The sequence below is a fragment of the Miniopterus natalensis genome, chromosome 7 (genome assembly GCF_054644295.1).
Source record: "Miniopterus natalensis isolate mMinNat1 chromosome 7, mMinNat1.hap1, whole genome shotgun sequence".
Lineage (NCBI taxonomy): Eukaryota > Metazoa > Chordata > Mammalia > Chiroptera > Miniopteridae > Miniopterus > Miniopterus natalensis.
In genome coordinates this window covers 71764854-71787475 of record NC_142087.1, presented here as the reverse complement: position 1 = coordinate 71787475, position 22622 = coordinate 71764854, and the positions used below count along the sequence as shown (strand labels likewise).

General features: G+C 44.9%; 1 protein-coding gene across 1 annotated transcript in view; it reads left to right on the top strand.

The window, feature by feature from the left end:
• The first annotated feature begins 7340 nt into the window (after positions 1 to 7340).
• Positions 7341 to 22622, top strand: part of KDSR (3-ketodihydrosphingosine reductase) — a 37859-nt gene continuing 22577 nt past the window's right edge. The window contains exons 1-5 of the mRNA XM_087819146.1: positions 7341 to 7513; positions 12266 to 12355; positions 17242 to 17298; positions 21125 to 21190; positions 21385 to 21480. Coding sequence (XP_087675272.1) covers positions 7406 to 7513; positions 12266 to 12355; positions 17242 to 17298; positions 21125 to 21190; positions 21385 to 21480 — 417 coding nt within the window. The 5' untranslated portion in view covers positions 7341 to 7405. The remainder of the gene's footprint in view (positions 7514 to 12265; positions 12356 to 17241; positions 17299 to 21124; positions 21191 to 21384; positions 21481 to 22622) is intronic.

The window sequence follows — 22622 nt, the reverse complement described above, 5'->3', positions numbered from 1 at the left end:
TCCTGCTGATGTGCAGGGCCAGTGGGTACCAGCAGCGTCAAAGAGCCATCATTTGGGATTTCCTAAACGGTTCTTGATTTTTACCAAAAGTAAGCTTTTTTGGCAGTTGGGTCTAAAATCTAACCAGGCTTATTTTACCTTCTGCATGAATAAAATGCAAAGAACTTGAGGAAAATACAAATTGCATCTGGATTTCCTAACACCTAAGAAGAGAAGTTGTCGGGCTGGCTGTTGGGTGATACACGTTAGTACAAGTTGGGTTCTGCAGAAGCCATGAGGGCCAAGATCCACACCTGTGAACAGAAGGGGGCGGGAGTTCCCCGGGCAGGAGGGGGAGTTAAAATCAATGCAGAGCCTTCCTGTGTACCCAGAGCTTCCAACCCAAGGCTGACAACATGGTATGATCCAACCAAGAAATTAACCACTAACCACACTACAACTGTTTTGATTTAAATTTTTTCACTAATGTCCTTTTTCTGTTCCAAGGCCCAATCCAGGATGGCATTTAGTCATCCTATCTCCTAGTCTCCTTTAATTGGTGATTTCCCTCAATCTTTCCTTGATTTCATGAGCTTAAGATACTTTCTTTGTTGTTATTTTTGGATTTGAGACACTTCGGAAGAGTTTTGGCCAGATGTTTTGAAGACTGTCCCTCAATTTAGGCCTGCCTGATACCTTCTCTCAGACAGGTTTGGGATTTAGGGGAAGTGACGGCATAAGCGATGTGCCCACCAGCGTATCGAGTCACGGTCTTACTCTCAGTGATGTCCGGCACCTTTGGTCGCGTGATTAAGATGATGTCTGGTGGGTTTTTTCTATTGTAAAGTTACTATTATTCCTTTCCACACTCTGTTCTTAAGCTAGTTACCAAGTCCAGCCTTGAGGAAAAGGGAAAGGAAATTAAACTTAGCCTCCTAGAGGGAGAGACTTCAAGAATTTGTGGGTATATGTTAAAATCACAGTATTAGATAACTCTTTGGGAGAAGCTGCACTGAGGCTATGCATCATTCTGTTTCTCCTTAGTTTTGCACCCACTCGTCGATCTTGCCTACAGCAGCAGTTATTACTCTGTGTTCTAGTGGTGATTTTCAATTTCTCTCATTCCTGCTACATTTTTTATTTGGAATTCTGTTCATAAGAGTGGCCCTTTCCCAGTTTCAAGCCTGTATCTTTTCTTTTTAACTGAAGAGTTTTACATTCTAAGCTAAACCTCAGAAGGAAAGTCTAGTAGTATTTTTAATCTTAATTTATGACATAATATGAATTTAACTGCACTTTTTTTGTGTCAAACAAAATACTATTCCTGAATGTGGCACATGGTACCTAAGGATGATGATGGAGTGATTATGAAGAAATGAACGCCAAAATATTTGTACTCACTTCATTTGAAATAGGATTTGGTGTGTAGTCATCACTGATAGTGAAGTGTTAAAACCGTACGTAGTGTGTCCTTAAGGAGATGCACTGATTAATGAAACAATACAACCGTCAAGACTAAAGTAGAATTTACATTTCTAAAGAAATAAGTTCAAAACCAAAAGAACTTGAAGGAAGATTGAATTATACAGCCAACCAGTAGAGGCTCATGGGGGCAGTAGGGCTGTGCAGAGTAAATGACTAGAAACCCATGTGCACTTGCTGAGCCGTCAGCGCCAGACTGCAGCAGGGGGTGGGTGGGCTTGAAGTGAATCTGCATTAAAGTAGCTGAGGACCATTTTCCAATAACCGCAACTTAACGCTCAGAAACTGAGGACCAATTCATAAAACAAGCAAAGCTGAGTACCTTTATTGCAGTTTCATGGGTGCACAGATACTGGTAATGGCAAATTTTTTTTTTAAATATATATTTCAAAGAGAAGAAGGGAGAGGGAGAGAGAGAGGACCATCAATAATGAAAGAGTCATTGATCCGCTGCCTTCGCACGCCCCTCACTGGGGAACGAGCCCGAAACCTGGGCATGTGCCCTGACCAGGAATCGAACTGTGACCTGGATCCCAGGTCGATGCTCAATCTCTGAGCCACGCCCAGCTGGGTGGTAATGACAATTCTTTTAGTATATATGTAATTTTAACATGACAATGTTTTTTTTTTAACCCTCACCCGAGGATATTTTTTCCATTGCTTTTTCAGAGAGAGTGGAAGGAGGGAGAGAGAGAAACACCCATGGGAGAGAGACACATCAATTGCTTGCCTCCCACACATGCCCCAACCAGGGCCAGGGCCCGAGTCTGCAACCAAGGTTCGTGCTCCTGACCAGAATTGAACCTGGGGCACTTCAGTCCTCGGGCTAAGGCTCTAACCACTGAGCCAAACCGCGTAGGGCCAGAACATTCATTTCTAGATTCCTTGCTGACAAACACAGCTAGCTCAGAGCTTTCTAAAACTTGGAAGGATTCCTTTGTCACCAGATGTGTCCTCTTGTTTCCGTTTTCTGCAGGAGGGTGCTCTAAAGGGCAGCTGCCGGGCCTGGACAACTTGCTGGAGTAGTTGCTTTGATAAGGAGCTTGTGCCAGCTTGTCAGTCAGCTCTCTGCTTCCTTCTTGCTTTGCAAAATAGGCTTAGTGAAGTAACATTTGTGGATTCCGTAATGTTTATAACTTAAATTTGAAATTACTTGACAGCATGATGCCAGCTAGGGCATGCATAACAAAACACTGCAGACGCCGGGGGCGGGGTGGGGGAGCTTAAACAATTTCTCACAGTCCTGGAGGCTGGAAGGCCAAGATCCTGGTGCCAGCAGATTCCGGTTTCTGGTGAGAGCTGTTTCCAGCTTTCAGAAACTGCCTTCTTGCTATGTCTTCAAATCTGCCAGGACCTTGATTTTGGACTTCCCAGCCCCCAAGACTGTGAGAAACAAACTTCTATTGTTCATAAGCCACCCTGTCTCTGGTGATCTGTTACAGCAGCCCAAGTGGACTAAGACTTAATACTTTCTTCAAGAAGCTCTCGTGGGAAAACTGTTTCTTTAATTATTACATGTTCAGTGAGCGAAATACAGATTAGCTGGATCTAAAACCCTGGCTCAACATTCTTTCCTTGAGGATCTTATAGATCTATCATTGTCCTCTCGTGTTGAATGTTGCTATGGAGAAATCTGAAACTAGCCTGATTTCTTTTGTAAGTAAGTGACCTAATTTTCCCCCCCTCTGACTGACCAAAGTCTTCATTCTTTTAAAATCCGATGTGTTTTCTAAAGGTTTCATAGTTTTGCCTTTAAACCCAGGATCCCTCCTGTATTAGTCAGGGTTCCCCAGAGAGACAGAACCAATGGGAGATATGTCCTCTTTGGTGATGTTAGAGAAACACTCTAATGGGAAAGGCAGTGCCCAGAAGAGTTTCATAATGAAGTGGGATGGGTTTTGCCGGAACATGCTACCAGGAAATGCAAAGAGGTTAACTGTGTTCATGGCAAACAGACTCCAGGGCTGACTTTGGAACCATCTGAGGAATTCCTGGACCTGTAGCGCCCTTGGCCACTTGGGCAAGTGTCCTATGCATAGCTCTCTATTGACCAAAAGAAGATCTGCTTGTTTTTATGGATGTCAGATTAAAGATGAATGGACAGCAGCCTGTTTGGAAGGCTGCCATTCTGAAGACGGTAAAAACCAGTTCAGTTGGCTGAGTTACATGCTGTTAGTCCCTATTTGGGTTGAACCAACTCCTGGGCACTGGCTAATGGCCTGGCCATACAGTCAAGTAGAAAGGCAATAGAAAACTGGCCGTTAAAGAGAATTTTTCTGTGCCAACAAGAGCACAGAGGCTACTGATGGCTATTGGGCAGATTCCCCAGAGGGAAGGTGTGACACAGAGCTGGAGGCAGGCAGATGCTTTTAGCCCTGGAAGTTTACAAATGGACCTTGACCAGAATAGACTGACTCTGGACTGGGATTTGCATGCCCAGAGGTAGATGCAGTGCTCAAAACGCTATAAAAGACTGAACCAGAATATTGCACCAGTTTGGACCTCCAAATTACGTTTCTTCAGACCTCGAAGCACATTTTACAGCACACAGAGTCTGACAGTGGTCAAAGAGAGAGCACATCGAATGGACATAGCGTGTCGCACATCATCCTCAGAGTAAAGGTCTAATAGCGCGTCGAAAGAGGCAGTTGGAACAGGGGAGGGGAAGGTAAAGGCAGGGAGGGCTGACTTACAGGCCTTGGTGAGTGTGTGCTCACACTTAGCAGAAGGGGGACCAAGGACAGTCTCCACTACACAGATTCCACCACTTTTCTGGGGTCTGGAGGAGAAAGGGTGGGAGAGGGTGCTAGTGTGCCTATGTAGTTCTTGTGACTACACTTTTCTCTTTTCTCCATATCACCTTAACTTTTTTTTTTAAATACATGTTTTTATTGATTTCAGAAAGAGGAAGGGGGCAGGAGAGAGAGAAACATCAATGATGAGAGAGTCATTGATCAGCTGCCTCTTACACGCTTCTGACTGGGGATCCAGTCCGCAAACCAGGCGTGTGCCCTGACTGGTGATCCAACTGTGACCTCCTGGATCCTAGGTCGACGCTTAACCACTGAGCCACGCCAACTGGGCTCAACTTTCTTTTTTTCTACCTGGTACAATAATATGGTGTAATGCTGTCACTGTCTTATTAGTGAGATTGCAATGCTGATATTGATGGTCAAATCTATAGGGCAATTGAGTTAAGAGCCTTCTACTCCACACTGCCTCCTCCAAATATTAGATATCTGTTTGTTTATCTGTAGGGCAGCTTTGAACAAAGACCAGGTAGTGACCTTGTAGTAAAGAATTTGGCCTTGCCCAAAGAGAAGGTCTGCCTTTGTCTTTGGCTTCTGGGAAGTAATCAGGAATGTCATACCTGAGAGCAGTGTCTTTGTTTAGATGAGGGCTGGCCAAACTGGATTTTAAGGAGGGCGTGGCCATGTCAGAAAGACTGACCATGTGTTATACATGGAAGCTTTGTATCATGCATTAGCAATTGACCTGGTGACTGAGTCCAGCCATAGGGTCAATCAATCAATCAATCATCAATCAATCACACCCATGTAAGGAAGCCCCACTAAAAGTCTCTGGGCACCGGAGGAGCTTCCTTGGTTGGCAGTGCTCCATGTAAACGGTCACACACCAATGCTGGGAGGGTCGCACATCCTGAGTCCATAGGAGATGGCAACAGAAGCTGTGCATTTAGAGCCCCCCATACTCTGCCCCAGGCATTTTTTTCTTTAGCTGACTTTGTCGTAAACCATAACCATGAGTATAACAGTTCTCTGTGAGTTCTGTTAATCCTTCTAGAGACTTAGCAAACTTGAAATTTGTGTCACAAGTCTTGGGGCCTGTGCCCTTACACCTTGTAATTTGGCTAACTCTGGGCAGTAAGTTAATAAAGAAGAAAAACTCAGCTCCTTTGCTCCTGAGCTCCTTAGTGTTTCTAAAAACAACAGAAAGGAAAAGCAAGCAAGCAAAAATATGTGCCTTATGCAAGTCAAAATCACAATGAAATGTCATTTCACACCCACTAGGAAGGCTGTGATGAAAAAGGCAGATGTGCTCCGCCGGTGTGGCTCAGTTGAGCGCAGTCCCATGAGGTCACAGGTTTGATTCCTAGTCAGGGCTTATGCCCGGGCTACAGGCTCTGATCCATGTTTCTTTCTCATTGGAGTTTCTATCTCCTCCTTTCCTCCCCCTCTAAAATAAATAATATAATAATAATAATAATAATAATAAAGACACGAGAAGTGTTGCTGAGGATATAGAGGAATTGGAATCCTCGTACATTGTTGATGGGAATGTAAAATGTAAAATGGTGCAGCTGCTTTGGAAAACAGTCTAGTAGTTTTGGTGAAACAGAGTTATCACAAGATTGTCAATGTAAGAACCGTCAAACCTATAGACAATTTTTATAAAAGTGCATTTGAGCCAAACAGGATAAGCCTGGAAGCAAGCTCTCAACACACTGAGATAAATGCTTCCAAGAAATGAGTGTGCAGCTTCTTTTGTGCATTTAGAATTAAAGAGGGAAGGAAGGAAGATTACCTGAAGGTGGGAGAAAGCAAGGAGGGGATTGGGTTACAGGATAGTTAATAAGATTATGTGTTCAGGGGCCTAAAAGGATAATTTCAAAGGTGTGTAAACCTAGATGCACAGAAACAACAGACAGGGCTTGCTTAAGGCAAAGGTAAGCCTTTTATTAAAGTTCTTGGGGCATGACTACCCAGCACCACCTGCCCAGTTAGGAATTTATGACCAGACCACCCTGTAAGGTTGTTTCCCAGAGAAACCCCTTTCCAGCCACAAGATCCAGCAATTCCACTCCTAGGTCTACGCCCAAGATAAATGAAAACGTGTCCTCACAAAAACCTGGATGTGAACATTCACGGCAGCATTATTCGTAAAAGCCCCCAAATGGAAACAACCTAAATGCCCATAAATTAATGCCTGGATAAATAAAATGTGCTCTATCCATACAATGGAATATAATTTGGTGATAGAAACAATGAAGTACTGACGCGTTGTACAACATGGATGAACCTTGCAAACACTGCTAAGTGAAAGCAGCCAGATACAACAGGCTCCAGAGCATGTGATTCCATTTATATATGCCTGTGATAAGCAAATCTATAAAGACAAACACTGGGGATTGCCTAGGGCAGAGAGGAAAAGGGCAGCGACTGCTAATGGGCGCAAAGTTTTGGGTACAAGGTTTTTTGCTGGGGGGAGAGGGTGTAATGAAATGTTCTAGTATTGATTGCAGTTGAGGGTTGCACATCTCAGTATAGTAAACATTTATTACGAACTTTAGCTCGGGATGTAGATCTCAAGGGTGTTTTTTTTTCTAATTTAAATCTGGTAAAAAAGATGAACTGAGCTCAAGGCACTGAATCATGTTCCTCTGAACAGCGACAGCGGGCCGTGACCATTTTCTCGGCGCGCCCAGGCCGGTGAAATGGAGGCCGGGATTTCGGACCTTGCACCCGGGCCTCCAGGCCGCGGGCAGGGTCCGGCCGCACAGCCCGCGCGCGGATCGCTCCGCACCGCCTCCCGCCAGGCGGGCCGCGCGCGCGCGACGTGGCGGATCCGCACCGCCGAGCGCGCCCGCCGCCCACGCGCCACGGGGAGGCCGGGAAGCCCGCTCTCCGCGGTCCTGAGTCGCCCGCGACCCGAACCGGCGCCTTCCCCGCGCCCGCGCAGGGGCGCTCCCGGAGAAGGGGGCGCGCCGCGGGCGGGGGCGCCGGGGACCCCGGGGAGGCTGCGGCGCGGCCCGGCCGCCGCGGGCGCGGAGCACCCGGCTCCCGCGTCCCCGCGCCGCCGCCCCGCCCCCTGCCGGCTCCGCCTCTTCCCCTCGGCCGCCGCCCGCCGGGAACCCAAACACCGGCTCCCGCTCGGCGACCGCGCGAGATCCCTGCGCCGCCCGCCGGGCCCGCGGCCGCGCGCGATGCTGCTGCTCGTGGGCACCGGCCTCGTGGCGTTCGTGCTGCTGCTCTACATGCTGTCTCCGCTCATCAGCCCCAAGCCCCTCGCGCTGCCCGGCGCGCATGTGGTGGTGAGTGGCCCCCTCCCGGCGCGCCCCTCTCCGAGCCCGGGGCACCTGCCGCCGCGCCGGGCCCCGCCCCCGCCCGGGGCCTGGGGGCGCGTCCTCCGCCCCCGCGGGCTCCTCGCCGCGCTCTGGGGGCCGGGGCGCCCTCGGCGATCCCGGCGCGTCCCCGGGACGGGCTGTTTTTGTCCTCAGCTTCCCGACGGGTCCACCGAGGGGCTGAGAAACTTTGTCCAGGACGCAGCGGGGAGGCGGGAAAGGGCCGGGCCGGGGCGCTCGGGGCTGGGAGGCGGCCGTGCGAGGGGCACACCGAGCCGCTGCCAAAGGCGCCCCGGGGGTGAAACCGGCCGGAGCTCGGGGGGCCGGGCGGCCTGGCCGGCGGGAGGCGCCCGGGGACCCTCAGCCGCGTCTACACTGCGCGGCCCGGGCGGGCTGGGGGCGGTTCCAGCGCGACCCTGCGCCCGCGCCGCGGAGCCCGGGGGACGCGCGCATCCTCCCGGCCGGTGCCTCGGGACCGCGGGGGACCCGCTCGTTTCCCGCGGGAGGCGCAGCGCCCCCCTCCCGCCGAGGAGGGGCCCCTTTCCCGGGCGGCCGCTTCGAGGCGCAGGCTCGGAGGCTGTGAGTAAGGACAGGCCGCTCGTCACTCAGCTGGCGGCACAGATCCTCCCGGGGCCCCGCGGGTGACATGCTTGAGGGTCCTCCCCGAGCCGTGGTCGGACAGGATGGGCGTTTCCTTCAGCGCGCTGGACACCTGGACCGGCGTCGTGAATGAGAAAGGGGGTGTCCTTGAAGTTCTCTTTTGTGAGGCTGTGGGCGAATTGCCCACTCCTGCTGTCCCCGACGGGGCGGGGGGCAGAGGAGGAGGGGAGTGTGAATTCTCTGGGAGGGAGCAGGAGGGAGAGAGGAGCAGAACCTGACCGACCTGCCAAAGGCTGGCGGCGTCTGGTCCCCCCGCAGGATAACGCCGGCCACGGAAGCATGGCTTTCAGAGCTGCGCTCTTTCAGAACTTAGGCTTGCAGAGCATGCCTTGGAAAAAGGCGAAGCCAAAAGGAGTGATGGAAAGCAAGCTTGGGCCAGAGTTTCCAAGAGGGTTTCACTTAACCTTCACCCCGTCCCCCAGCCCCATCAGGCCGCAGGCCGCAGGCAGGTGAGATGCAGGACAGGTCTGGGATAGGCCAAGAGGAGTTTCTTCTTTTCACTGCCCAGGTGTTAATGTGCCCTTGTAAGTAATGTGAGGGTGGTGCAAATAATTCACATGATGTCGCCATCTGTCCTCTTTTTTAATGTCTTGAGGGGAGTGAAAACCTAATTATTTTTCCCCGAGAGATGCGTGAGGACCAGCCCAGGTGGTGGTGGGAGAGGGAGCTGATGCTGGGAATGCCTGCTCGGGTGGGAGCATGGACAGGCTGGCTCGAAACTATTTCGTGTTTCGTTTTTAGAACAGTTCTTACGGGCTAGTGTTATCGCCCTAATTACCGCGCAGAAGTCTTACAGGGTATGTGCTTATTTACATCAGCTGGTTTTGAAAAAGCTGTTTAATCGACTTGCGTACTGGAAAATCAAGTTCTCGTTTTTTGGGGATGGCTGGGAGCAACTCTCCTTGTGACACCCTCCCCTCTCTTGCCCTCAATAAGAGGTTTAGGGTGTGATTAAAGAGTTAGTAACATTTAAACAGTATTTCCAGTGAGTAATAAGAGGGAATGATAAAGGAAGAGAAATTAAACTGTTATCTTTAGTGTCCCACATCTGGGCTCAGTTTACCAATTGTCAGGCAACTCAGTACATTGTGAACATCTCTTATATTATTTGCTTACAACTTCCAGAACAACGTTGCCCCGAAATGGCTTATTCTTAGGTGCCTTCTAAGAATTAGCTGGCTTGACTGAATAAGGTTCGTTTCCCATGAACCATGACCCAGAAGTTGAAGTCCTACTCTTGCTCTTATGGAAAAATCTTAGAAGTGATCAGGTCGAACAATTCTTTGCTTTGCAGTTATTTCACACAGCAGAGTGACTTATTACAGTCTAGAAAAGGGCAGCAATAATAACAACAGCTAATATCTATATGGCACTTTACAGCATGTACATTTTCTCATTAACTCCATAACTTCAACTTCCATTCATTCATTGAATAATGAATAGAAAAATTTTACTTATAAGCATTCTTGTCGTCATATCTTTCAGAGAAATGGTACCATACGCCATTCTGCAAATTAATGTAGTCAAGTGTTTATTTTGCAGCTGCTTGTGTCTTGCACTGTACTAGAAATGAGGGAGATGAATTGGAATGGGTACTGGTCCTCAAGGGACTTACAGTCTGGCAAGGGGACTAAGACATGTACATAAGGAACTGCATACAAGGTAGAAAGTGACAGGAAGAGAATGGGACTGAGTGGCAAGTCAGGAAGAGCTGCTTGGAGGAGGGGACGTGGAGCTGGCCTCTGCAGGATAGGCAGGATTTGGAAATGTAGGTATGTGGGGGATATTGGGTGGAGGGACATTTAGGCAGCAGGAACCTCATAAAACAGCCAGGATATTGTTAGATGTCCTGTTAATTGCTATGGAATTGGAATGTCCGGTGCAAATTTATAAACCGAAACCACCCATGAAACAGCTCCATAGCAGAGGCAACTGCTCACCTAGGCAACAGGTATGTTTTTACAGTAATCTGTAGGTAATTGGTTTGTGACCCATCAAAGAAATTTCATCGCTGGTGGAAAGATGGGGCTAGAGAGAAGGAGGGGGTGGCTAGGAGTGGCATGGAGATTGGTACATTGTGTAGGAGGGGCTTTAGGAAGATTTAAAATCATGGGATGGGTCAGGGATGTTCATTACAGCACAACTAATACCTAACAGTAAAGTATTGGAAATAATCCAAATGTCTGACTATAGGGAAATGGTTAAGTTTTGATAGAGCTGTGAGTGCAATATTGTAAAGCCTTTTAGTTTTTTGACATAAGATACTGCGGCCTGATTATTTTTAAGTAGGATACAGTACCCTGTTAGGACAGATGCGTCCTGACACTTCCCTTCCCCTTCATCTGACAGCCCTGAGCCCCCCACTCCCCTGGCCCATAGTATATAAAAATCTGCATAGGGAAAATGACTAGAAAGAAAATACTGCATTTGTCTTATTAAGTTAAATATATATTGAGTCCTTCCTATTTGTCAGACACTGTGTAAGTGCTAGGAATATAGTGGGGAGCGAAAATAGAGTTGGTATTTTTAATGAAGTTTATGGGGCGGTGATAGGAGAAATGGTTGTGAGTTAAATAATCACACCAATCAGTCCCTGGCTGTTTGCCCCTGTGAGTGCCATAGACTGAAGGATAAAGGATGCACTGCTGAAAAGTGGGTGGAGGAGATGCCGGGGAGTCCGGGAAGGCTTTCCTGAGGAAGCAGTGTTTGAGCTGAGATGTGATGGGTGAGTAGGTGCCAGCTAGATGAACAGAGGGCAGGAGAGCCTCCCTGCCGGGGACATAGGATGTGCAGAGGCCCATTGTGCTGTTGGCGCGAGAGCGTGGATCTGAAAGACTGCCAGGATGGCTGAGCTGTAGATGGTGAGGGGCAGAAAAGCTGTGCTCTTCAGGATTTCCATGCGATCATACATTACTTTATAATAAACAGTCACTGACAATATCACAAGACGTATGCAGGTGACCGTTCTTTGCATCTCTTGTAGAGCTGGTCATGCAGAGGAGGTATGCAGTAAGGAAATAAGATTCACTTAGCATTGGACTCAAAGGCAGACTAATGTTTTATTATTTTTTTTAGTATTTTTCTTTTTTAATTTCAGTTGACATTCAATATTTTATAGTAGTTTCAGCTGTACAGCATAGTGGTTAGACATTTATATAATTTACAAAGTGATCTTCCCCAGTAATTCCAGTACCCACCTGGCACCATACATAGTTATTACAATATTACTGACTATATTGCCTATGTTCGACTTTATATCCCTGTGACTATTTTGTAACTACCAATCTGTATTTCTCAATCCCTTCACCTTTTCCCCCAACCCCCCCCCAGCTGACAACCATCAGTTTGTTCTCTGTATCTATGAGTCTGTTTCTGTTTTGCTTGTTTGTTTATATTTTAATTTAATTTTAATTTTTTTATATATTGTTTTTTAGATTCCACATATAAGTGAAATCATTTGGCATTTGTCTTCCTCTGCCTGACTTATTTCACTTAGCATAATATCCTCTAGGTCCATCCATGCTGTCACAAATGGGAAGATATCATGCTTTTCTATGGCTGAGTAATACTCCATTGTATACATGTACGACATCGTTATCCACTCGTCTATTGATGGGCACTTGGGACTCATGTATTATTTATTAGCTAGATTTATAGGGCTCTTTCCCTCTGCGAACTCCGGAAAATAGTATAGGTATGCAGTGTATATACAGGATGTCCCCCCAGAACGTATACACACTTTAACAGCTGATTCTATTACATTTTGAAAATGAAATATATTTTAATAAACTGCCTTTGTAAGTATTCAAAACGTGTATACATTTTTTTGGGACAACCTGTATAGTTCAGTGCTGAGTACAACAGTGGCAGCAGCCCTGCTGATGGTACCATCTTCTGTGTTTGCACTCATCCCGTCCATGAAGTCTGAGGTGAAAAAGCGACAGTAGCTAAAAATCTAGTTCTTATATTGGTTTTTAGAGCCCATCATAATGATTTTAATTGAACTTCCCACAGAAGGGAAATGCCAAGTGCTAAGGAGACGTTTCTTATTTTTGCTTTTAGGTCACGGGGGGCTCCAGTGGAATTGGAAAGTGCATTGCTATCGAGTGCTACAAACAAGGTGCATTTATAACTCTGGTTGCACGAAATGAGGTAAGTCTTCTAGGCATGTTATTACTAACTCACTCAATTTTCAATTAGTCAGATATCCTGGTGTGATACCTGGCTGGAAATCTCTGGTTTGAGGTTTGCTTCCTGAACCACTGGTTGTTTCTCATATTCTGGGCAATTTCTTGGTCGAAGTCAGATCAGCTCCACAAATATTTATTTAGTGCCAGCAACAATTAGGCAATACCATAGAGGCTGCTGATCTTGGGATGGGAGAAGCCAAGAGGAAGTTAAGCAGCACACTTGGCCGTGGGAAGCCCTGGAGGGCCTTCCACCCACCAGAGGTGCCAGCAGAAGCGATGGTGGAGCTGATATCTGAGTCCTGAAGGATGCGTGGATATTTCTAATTTGCTTATGACATGATGCACATCTCTAGTGAAACCCTGACCCACTGAGGAATCTCAGTCCTCCCCAGCAGTTGAGCAAACCGTGCTTTTCAGTTCATACTTTTTATTTTAATTTTTTTTATAGATGTCCCCTCTTTCCCCCCATAGATCTTTTCCACTCCGAATCCACCCAACCCCCGGCCTTCCCCATACCAATGTCTGTGTCAATGGGTTATGCTTATAGACATGTAAGTTCTTTGATTAATCTCTCCCTACCTGCTTCCCCACCCCCACCTTCCCTCTGAGATCCCTCAGTCAGTTCCATGCTTCTATGTCTCTGGATCTATTTTGTTCCTCAGTTTATTTTGTTTATTACATTCCACATATGAGTGAGATCATGTGGTACTTTTCTTTCTCTGACTGACTTACTTCGCTAAGCATAATATTCTCCAGTTCCTACATGCTGTCCCAAAGGATAAGAGATCCTTCTTTTTTACAGCTGCATAGTATTCCATGAAATAAATGTACCACAGCTTTTTTGTCCACTCATCTACTGATATGCACTTGAGAAGAATGTATATTCTGCAGCTTTGGGGTGAAATGTTCTGTAAATGTCAATTAAATCCATCTGATCTAGTGTACCATTTAGGGTCACTGTTTCCTTGTTTGATTTTTTTGTTTGGAAGATCTATCCAGTGAAATCAGTGGGATGTTTAAAGTCTTCTAGTATGACTATCGCTGTGAATCTCTCCCTTAAAGTCCTCCAGAAGTTTTTTATAAATTTAGGTGTTCCTATATTGGGTGCATATATGTTTATCAGGGTTATATCCTCTTGTTGGATCAATCCCTTTAGTATTATGTAATGACCTTTCTTGTCTCTTGTTATGATCTTCATTTTGAAGTCTATTTTGTTCAGTATGAGTATTGCTACCCCAGGTTTTTTTTCATTTCCATTTGCATGGAAAGTTTTTTTTCCATCCCTTCACTCTCATCCTGTGTGAGTCTTTTGTTTTGAAGTGGGTCTCTTGTAGACAGCATATATTTGGGTCATGTTTTCTTATCCAGTGAGCCACCCTATGCCTTTTTATTGGAGCATTTAATCCCTTTACACTTAAGGTTATTATTGATAGGTACTTATCTATTGCCATTTTAATTTTTTATGCCTATGTTTCTCTCTCTCTCAGTTTCTACTTCTAATTATAGCAGTTCCTTTAACATTTCCTGCAATGCTGGCTTGGTGGTGATAAACTCCTTTAGCGTTTTTTTTGTCTGGGAAAATCTTTATTTCACCATCTATCTTGAATGGTAGTCTTGCTGGATAGAGTATTCTTGGTTTCAGATCCTTGTTTTGCATTACCTTGAATACTTCATGCCATTCCCTTCTGGCCTGTAGAGTTTCTGATGAGAAGTCAGCTGACAGCCTTATGGGAGCTCCTTTGTAGGTAACAGATTGCTTTTCTCTAGCTGCCTTTAAGATTCTGTCTTTGTCTTGAATGCTTGGCATCATTTTAATTATGATGTGTCTGTGCGTGGGCCTCTTTGGATTCTTTCTGCTTGGGACTCTTTGTGCCTCCTGAACTTGTGTGACTTTTTCCTTCACCAGGTTAAGGAAGTTTTCTGCCATTATTTCTTCAAACAAATTCTCTATCCCTTGCTTATTCTTCTCCCCTTCTGGCATTCCTGTGATGCAAATACTGTTACATTTTATGTTGTCTCACAGGTCCCTTAGACTGTCCTCCTGTTTTTTAATTGTTTTTTCTTTTTGGACCTTTGAGTGAGTGATTTTTTTCTACCCTGTCTTCTAATTCACTGATCCGATCTTCAGCTTCCCCTAATCTGCTGTTTATTCCTTCCAGTGTATTCTTTATTTTGGCTATGTCATTCTTAATTTCCTTCATAGTTCCCATATCTTTTTTTATGCTGTTGAGCATCCTTACAGTCAGTATTCTGAACTCTTACGTCTGATAGAGTGCTTATTTCCATTTCATTTAGCTCTTTTTCTGGAAACTTATCTTGTATTTTCATTTGGGGCTTATTTTTTTTGTATCCTCATTTTGGTTGCCTGTGTGTGTTTGTTTCTATGTATTAGGTAGATCTGCTAGGACTCTCAGTCTTTTTGGAGGGTCTGTGGTGCAGGCCAATGTCAGATGCAGTTTGTGACTGGTCCTGAATACCCTGTTTGGAGCTATCAATTACCCTCGGCTTGAGGTCCCCTCTGTTGGGGCTGGGTGCAGTTGGACAGGACCAAGATGCACACCACAGTCTGCTTTTCCAAGGCCTGGGTCCAGAAGCAGGTCAGGCAGAGACTCAAAGCACTCTGAAGTCTGCCTCTTCCTATAGGCTGATTAATCTGATTCTCTTAATGAGCCTCAGGCTGTAGAAACTCCAATGGGTAGGGTGAGAGGTTTTCCATCAGGGTAGGGCAATTGCTTCCCCCTGAGGCAAAAGCTGCTTGAAAGATAAATGTCTTCCAGTGAAAGAAGTCCTCTGCTGTATGGGGGAATGATTCAGCACAGGAATCTAGAGAGGTGACTTCTGAGCTCTATCTCCAGAGCCTACGCAACCCTAGATTCTCCTCACACAGCTCCAGTGCACTCTGCCCTCCCTCTGCTGGAGTCCAAGCTGAGTGGCTGCACATGAAACTTTGTGTGTTGGCCCTTTAAGAGGCTGCCTGCATTTCCAGCTGTCTCTCCCTGGCAGACAGAAACCAGGCTGCTTTTCACAGCCAGATGTTATTTGAGCACCTTTCTCAGTTCTGGTGCTCTTGGCTGGGAAGCCTATCCTGGGGTTTAGACCCCGGAGTCCTCATTGGGAACCCCCCACAGCTGAGATATCCCCCTAAACCTTCAGCTGTGGCCTGTGGGAGCCCAGCCAGCCCTCTGGTGCCTCCGCACTTCCAGTCTCTATGCGGTCTCCACTTTCCCTCCTTGGTTATGAGGGTGCTCTCCAGCTAGTCTTCCCCAGCTGCAGTTGGTTATTTAGGATGGTTTTTCTATATTTTAGTTGTAATTCCAGTTTGGTCCCGGGAGAGTGTCAGTGTAGCCATCTTTAATCTCCCGTTTCTCTTTTAATTCGTGGTCTGTTGTTCTTTCTCAAGTTGCTTCCATGCCCCATGAAGCAGTCACACTATTGTGGCATCCAGTCCTCTTGCTCCCTGGGGCGGGGGAAGTGACCAGGGTTGTATTGTCCACTGTGATTGTTCTGAGGCTGGCATAGTTGGCTCAGCAGGTGCTCAGACTTCCTTGTTGAATGAAGATGTGAAGGAGGTGATGGAGGGAATGGGAACAACAGAGTGGCATCCGTTCCTGGGGACTGGGATGTCCCTGTGCAAAAGGAGGGCAGGAGTATGGTGACTGCTCAGGTAGAGGGTGCACAAGTGAGCAGGCCTCAGTGGAAATGGCTGGCCATGGGGGGCACTGGGGAAACATTCAAACAGTGACAGAATTAGGCTTGGGCATCCATAATCTCTTTAAAATCAAGAAAGGCAGAAGTAGCTACCTTTTATGTATGTAATGACTTCTCTAAGAGAGAATTTGCTTTGGCATTGACGCTGCCTTACAGGAATGGAAGCATAACTGTAATAAAGGCGTTTTGTGAGGTTTAAACAATGCCTGTGTTTGACATGAGGCAGACGAAAAGGAGGCAGGGAGGCCCATGTTCCGAGTGCTCAGAAGGCCATTGTGTGGTCCTTGCGTGGATGGAGGTGAAAGAGCAGATGTGCCTTCTGGCCTCTAGAAGTCCTTCACTTTTCTGATGTAATTTTTTGTTTTGATTTTCGCCAAGTCGAGTTGTGTATATCTTTGTTCATAAAACAATATTATTTTATTATAGACACAATGATGTTTAGAAGACAGTTGTGTCTTTCCATAGGTTCACTTTCTTTTTTGTGCTTTTCTGCTGTTGTGATGTATCTGAATTACATCTTTTATAGCAAATTAAGACATTGTAGTCTGATGTTTGTCTTCTTGAAAATGAGTGAAACAAGTGAAATTGAGACGTTGGAAGAATTACTGTTATATGGACAACTTTGCTTGTCTGTGAGGAGTATTTTTGAGAGTAGCCAGGCATAGATTTATCCAGTCCATCTGAAAAGTGATTTTTACTATGTTTGCTTTTATAGCAGAGGAGGGAAATATTATTGGGCGATCTCTCGACATGGAATCATACGCATTCCTAATTGCATATCCACATGGCTGTTCCTGTTTTATATCAACTAAATAATGTCAAATCAAAACATTGATTCGAACTGATAAGATGACCATCAGCAATTAATATTACTCTTAATTGGGATTTTGAAGTTCATTTATTTTTCTATTATCTTTCTATGCAATGAATTTAAAAACTTGCTTTACTTAACCATAGCTTAACGTACTCTGCAGCTGCTTTCTTTCGTCAGCGGTGGCCCATCGCTGCACAACATAGGTGCTGTCTTGTGTGTTTCCTAGAATTTGATAAGTACTTACACAAAGCATTACTTTTTCTCTCCTTTTGAACAAACAAGCAAATAGACAGTCGCCAGAACTAATTGTTCTTTCTTGCTTTCAGGACAGGCTGGTGCAGGCAAAGAAAGAAATTGAAAAGCACTCCATTAATGATAAACAGGTAAACTTACTGTCTGCCGGATGCCTTTTCTGTACAACCAACACAGATGCATAAAGGGGAAAAAAGGGCTACTTCAACTGAGTAGTTTATTGAAAGATGTAAGAGTTTCCTCATTAAAATTCAGATTAGACTGTTGTGAAAAAGGTGAAACTGTTTGAATTGTTTAGAATTTCAGATTATGACAAAAACATATCATATAGACTCTGACACACATACACACACAGAGACGATTAAATAACAAAATGCTTTACTAGAAAATGATTTTATTTCAATTATTTATTTAAATCAACTTTATACCAACACTTAAGGGGAAAGGGGCATTTAAAAATATCTTTGGGTTATAGAATTGTTTGATAGGTAAAATGGTGTGTGTGTGTTTGTATATATATGTATACATATATATAAAACGTATATTTTAGTGTAGAATATAGTAACACAATAACCATACCCTCATCACCCAGCTTAAGAAATGGAATTTTCCAGGGCTCCGAAGCCCCTCTGTGAGCCCCCGTCAGCCTCATTCCTAGAGGGAATGCCAACCTGATTTTTGTGTTGAGCCTTTTTTTGCTTTTCTTTATAATTGACCATAAATGTTTGATCGTACATAGTATATTGTTTCCCTCTGCTGCTTTTTGAACTCTGTGGCATCATTTTTTTGACAGCTTTATTGAGACAGAATTCACCTAGCATGCAGTTCCCCGATATAAGGTGTACCTCTCAGTGGTGTATAGTGTACCCACAGAGTTGCACAACCATCCCAAGAGTTCATGTAAGGACATTTTCATCACCCCATAAAGAAAGTCCATACCCATTAACAGCTACTCCCCATTCCGTCCCAACCCCTCCCAGCCCCAGTGCATTACTAATTTACTTTTCCTCTCTCTAGATTTGTATGATGTCATTCTTTATGGACCCTCTTGCAACTTGATTTCTCCACCTGATACTATTTTTAAAGTTCCTCTGTGTTGCTGCATAAAGCTCATTCTTTTTTTAATGCTATATAGGATTGTCTTATATGTATAGACTACCTTTTTGTTCATCAAGTCTACTGTTGGTAGATATTTAGGTTGTTTCCAGTTTCTTTGTTAGTTTTGCTTCTTGCTATTACTGAAGTTTAGCTCTTTATGCACATGAGCAAGAATGGAATATACCCAGAAATGGAATTGCTGAGTTGAGTATACGTGTGTCTTCAACCTCAGCAGAATGGTTACACTGTCACCAATGTGGTTGCTGACTTCTGTAGCCCCACATTCTTGCCAACACTTGGTATTGGCCGATTTTCTAACTTTTGCCTTTTCGGTGGGTTTCAAATCATATTTCATCGTAGTTTTCATTGCCTCTTTTTCCCACCAGAACATATTAGAGATCTTTTCATGTCAATAAAAAATAAAGGTCTCATCTTTTATAGTATTGGGTATCCCAGAGTTTATTTAACCAATCCCCTGTTGTTGGGCTCTTGGCATTTTGGTTTTTGTGCTATTGCATTCTTTGCTACAGGTAGAAATCCTCATTCGCGTCTCCTTGTGCACACATTCGAGTTTTTCTCTAAGAGCGTGGCCTCTGCCTATACTCCCTTCTCTGAAGCCCACAAATGTTTGCAAGCTGCCAGCTCAGCAGACCTCATTTTTTCCTCATATTTGTTAACTTCTGATAGAGAAGGAAGTCTCGTCTAAAACCAGGGAGCTTGGATGCTCATGGCTGAGGGCCAGCCAGCCTTGCCTGCTGCCAGCACCAGCTCTCTGCTCTGAACCTCATTGTTACTCTTGCCCCCTCCTCATCTATCCAAGGCTTTAGGTCCTGTGGATGGTTCTTGACTTCAACATGGGGAGGGGAAGATATCCGGGCTGGGGTGGGCCAGAGGGGCCTGACCTTCTGTAGGGCCCAGAGCGAGCTTGTCGTGACTCTTAGCATAAGCAGTGCACTGTGGGCATTTTTTTTCTGGTAATTTGTTAACATTTCTTTTTTTTTTTTAAATTTCACTGTCTGAGGTATAGGTTTTATTTGTAATAAATGATTTAATAATGTATAAAAAGGCATGTTTAGAAATAAATCCCATGATTCCTGTTCCCTTTTTATTTTATTATTATTTTTTTAATCCTTACCAGAGGACATTTTTTCCATTGCTTTTTCAGAGCGAGTGGAAGGGAGAGAGAGAGAGAGAGAGAAAGAAAAATAAACATCGATGAGAGAGAGACACATTGATTGGTTGCCTCCCACTTTCGCCCCAACTGGGGCTGAGCCTGCAGCCGAGGTACGTGCCCTTGGCCAGAATCGAACCTGGGACCCTTCAGTCCATGGGTCGACACTCTAACCACTGAGCCAAACCAGCCAGGCCCTGCTCCCTTTTTGAACAGTTGTATTCTGTGCAATGATACAGGGATAAAGTCCAGGGCAATCTTCATGAGTCTGGAATACGTCACGGCACATTTGCGAAGGGGGGTTTTTCTTTTCCTTAGGAATTTAGATCATTGGATGGGGTTCCCTGCATTAAGGAAAACTTCCTGCCTGAAAACCCCACGGCCATTCATCCCTTTCGCCTCCCATGCACGGCTTCATTTCTCACAGTGCAGTTTCTTAGAGCCAGGAGGGATCTTGGTCATTGATAGTGTCTGGCACCCTTATTGTACAGGTGAGGTCACCGCAGCCTTTCAGGTTCTGCTCAGCTAGTTAACCCTTCCTGCCGTCCGTCTGGGCTGCGCATCCCTGGTCATGGCTGGTTTGTACCAGGTGGGCTCTGGGGCTGGGCTCCCTGACCCCTCGTTTAGAGAATCTATTGAGTGGCTGTCAGTCCAGAGGCAGGGATCTCAAGTGAAACTCAGAAGGAACCAGACATGACTTAGCTCCCTGCTCAGCTCCCGCAGGCCAAGATCGACCCTTGTTCTCCTAAGATAATGTCCCATGGCCCAGCCTCCGAGCAGGGCCCAGGCTGAGGAGGCTTCTGCTAGTAGATATTGTCTGCATCTCTCTCTATTCCACCTGCTGGTGTTCAGTCCCAACAGGGCAGTCACAGCTCTGATATTGCTCCAAGGGGAGTTGTTCTTTAAGCCTATTTATGTACAATTTGTGTATTCTTTATGTAATGCATGTGTTCATTTTAATAACCACACCCATTTAAAGGTATATACACATGTGAAACTAGCCCTGAAATGCAGATACAAGACGTTTTCAGCTTCCCCCAGAGTTGGGCCTCTCCCCTTGCAGGCCATTCCTGCCTCCCTCCTGGCTGCAGGTGGTCGCCGACCTGCTGTCTGTCACTATAGATTAGTGGTATCTCAAGAGGAGCAATTTTACATTTCTTTCTTTTTTTTTTACTTCCAGCCTTAGTAAGGTGTAATTGACAAATAAAAATTGTATATATTTAAGGTGTACAATGTGATGATTTAATGTATGTTTACATTGTGAAATGATTACCACGATCAAGGTGATTAACACATCCATCATTTCCCATGGTTACTTTCTGTGTGTGTGGTGAGAAACACTTAAGATCTGCTATTAGTAAATGTCAATTATACAGTAGGTCAGTATTAGTAATGACAGCCTTCATGCTATACATTAGGTCTCTAGAACTTACCCATCTTATACCTTGAAAGTTTGTACCCTTGACCAACATTTCTTCTGAGTTTGCTCAAAATAGTTTTCTATGAAAACTGCCAAGAAACTTAGACTGTGCTAGTTGCATTGTCAACAGATTTCAAGCCATGCAATTGGTGCATCCAAAATTGGACTCCTTATCTTTTGGAAAGAATCGTCCTCAATCTTAAAAAATCTTTTAAAAATAGTCTCAGATGCCTGCATAGCTTTCATCATTATTTTCTCTTTCTAACAGGTGGTGCTTTGTATATCAGTTGATGTATCCCAAGACTATGGCCAAGTAGAGAATGTCATAAAACAAGTAAGAGGTTGGGCTAATTGGAATTAATTCCTGTGCCTTTTGTTTGGTTCTTAGCATTTTGCTATGTGGTTTGAAATTGGTAAATCTTCCTAAGAGATCTAATAGTTTTATAGATTTTATTTATTGGCATTGATTTGCTACTGAGTGATTCTTCTTTTGTCTTTGTTAATGTGTGCTCTGATACATTGTTCCAGGCACAGGAGAAACTGGGCCCAGTGGACATGCTTGTAAACTGTGCAGGAATGTCAGTTTCAGGAAAATTTGAAGATCTTGAAGTTAGTACTTTTGAAGTAAGTAAAATTTGTTTTTTGATTATGAGGTAGCCCATACACTAAAACTAGAACAAGGCCCTTGGGTAAAGGCTTTACAAGTGAGATAGATGAAGTGTGTCCAGATGTCATAGAAGCTTTAGGAGACTGGAAGAAACCTGAACAAGCTTTTGGTCCCATTGCCATGACTGTCCAGCCTTAATGGTTAGGTGAGTCCCTCAACCTTCGTTTTCCCAGTTGTAAAATTGGAACAGATGACTGTGACGAATTCCTGAGGTAATAGAGAGCCCTGTGTAAGCCGGCAGATGCTGGATTTTCATGTGTCAGTATTTTTATTTTTACTTTTTAATTTTTTTTTAAGTGTCAGTATTTTTAACATGGAAAAACCAAAAAGTTGAGCAGATTCTTGAAGAGTTCTCAAATCAAAATTTAAAAAATAATGCATCATATTTATGATTATATTTTTATATGGGTTTGACATGGAACCTCTCCTAGATATTTATTTCAGCCCTAAAGAAATGGACATCAGACCTGAAATCTTTAAGTGCAAAACATTTTTTTAGTTGACATTGCATCAGCCACCTTTTTCTTAATGTTCTACGAAGCTTCATCATAGTCATGGGTTTTAAATGCTTTAGTCTGTGAAGTAGAATTGTATACCCTTTAGGAAAGGGGACTGTTGGAGCAGTAGCTCAGATATCTTGCTTCTGGGGCACTGTGGGAAGGCACTGTGAACTCTGTGATTTAAAGTCAAGTTGGGAGAGTTCAGATGTAATATAATCAGAGTGGTGCCTTACCTGGGGCTTGAGAGTCTTAAGGCTCCTTTATCAACTAGGCATAAACATGGTTGACTGGCATATCTTTATCTGTGAGTAATCAAGGGGCATTTTGAAGATTATTTCAATAGCTGTATAAAGAATCAGTTGGGGGAAATAGTTGTAGTAGTGACCTTGGCCTGAAATGGTGAGGGAGGGAGTTCAGAGGTGGCCAGCACAAGAGCAGGGTGTGCGTGTGTGTTTGTGTGTGTGCGCGCGTAAGGTGATACAGAGGGACAATCAGTGGACTCCCCTTGACGGAGAGTAGAGGGCCGAGAGGATTGAGGTGTGATTAGTTGCATGGTTGTAATAAATGAATGCCCTGTTTTACAGCTGGGATCTTGGGAA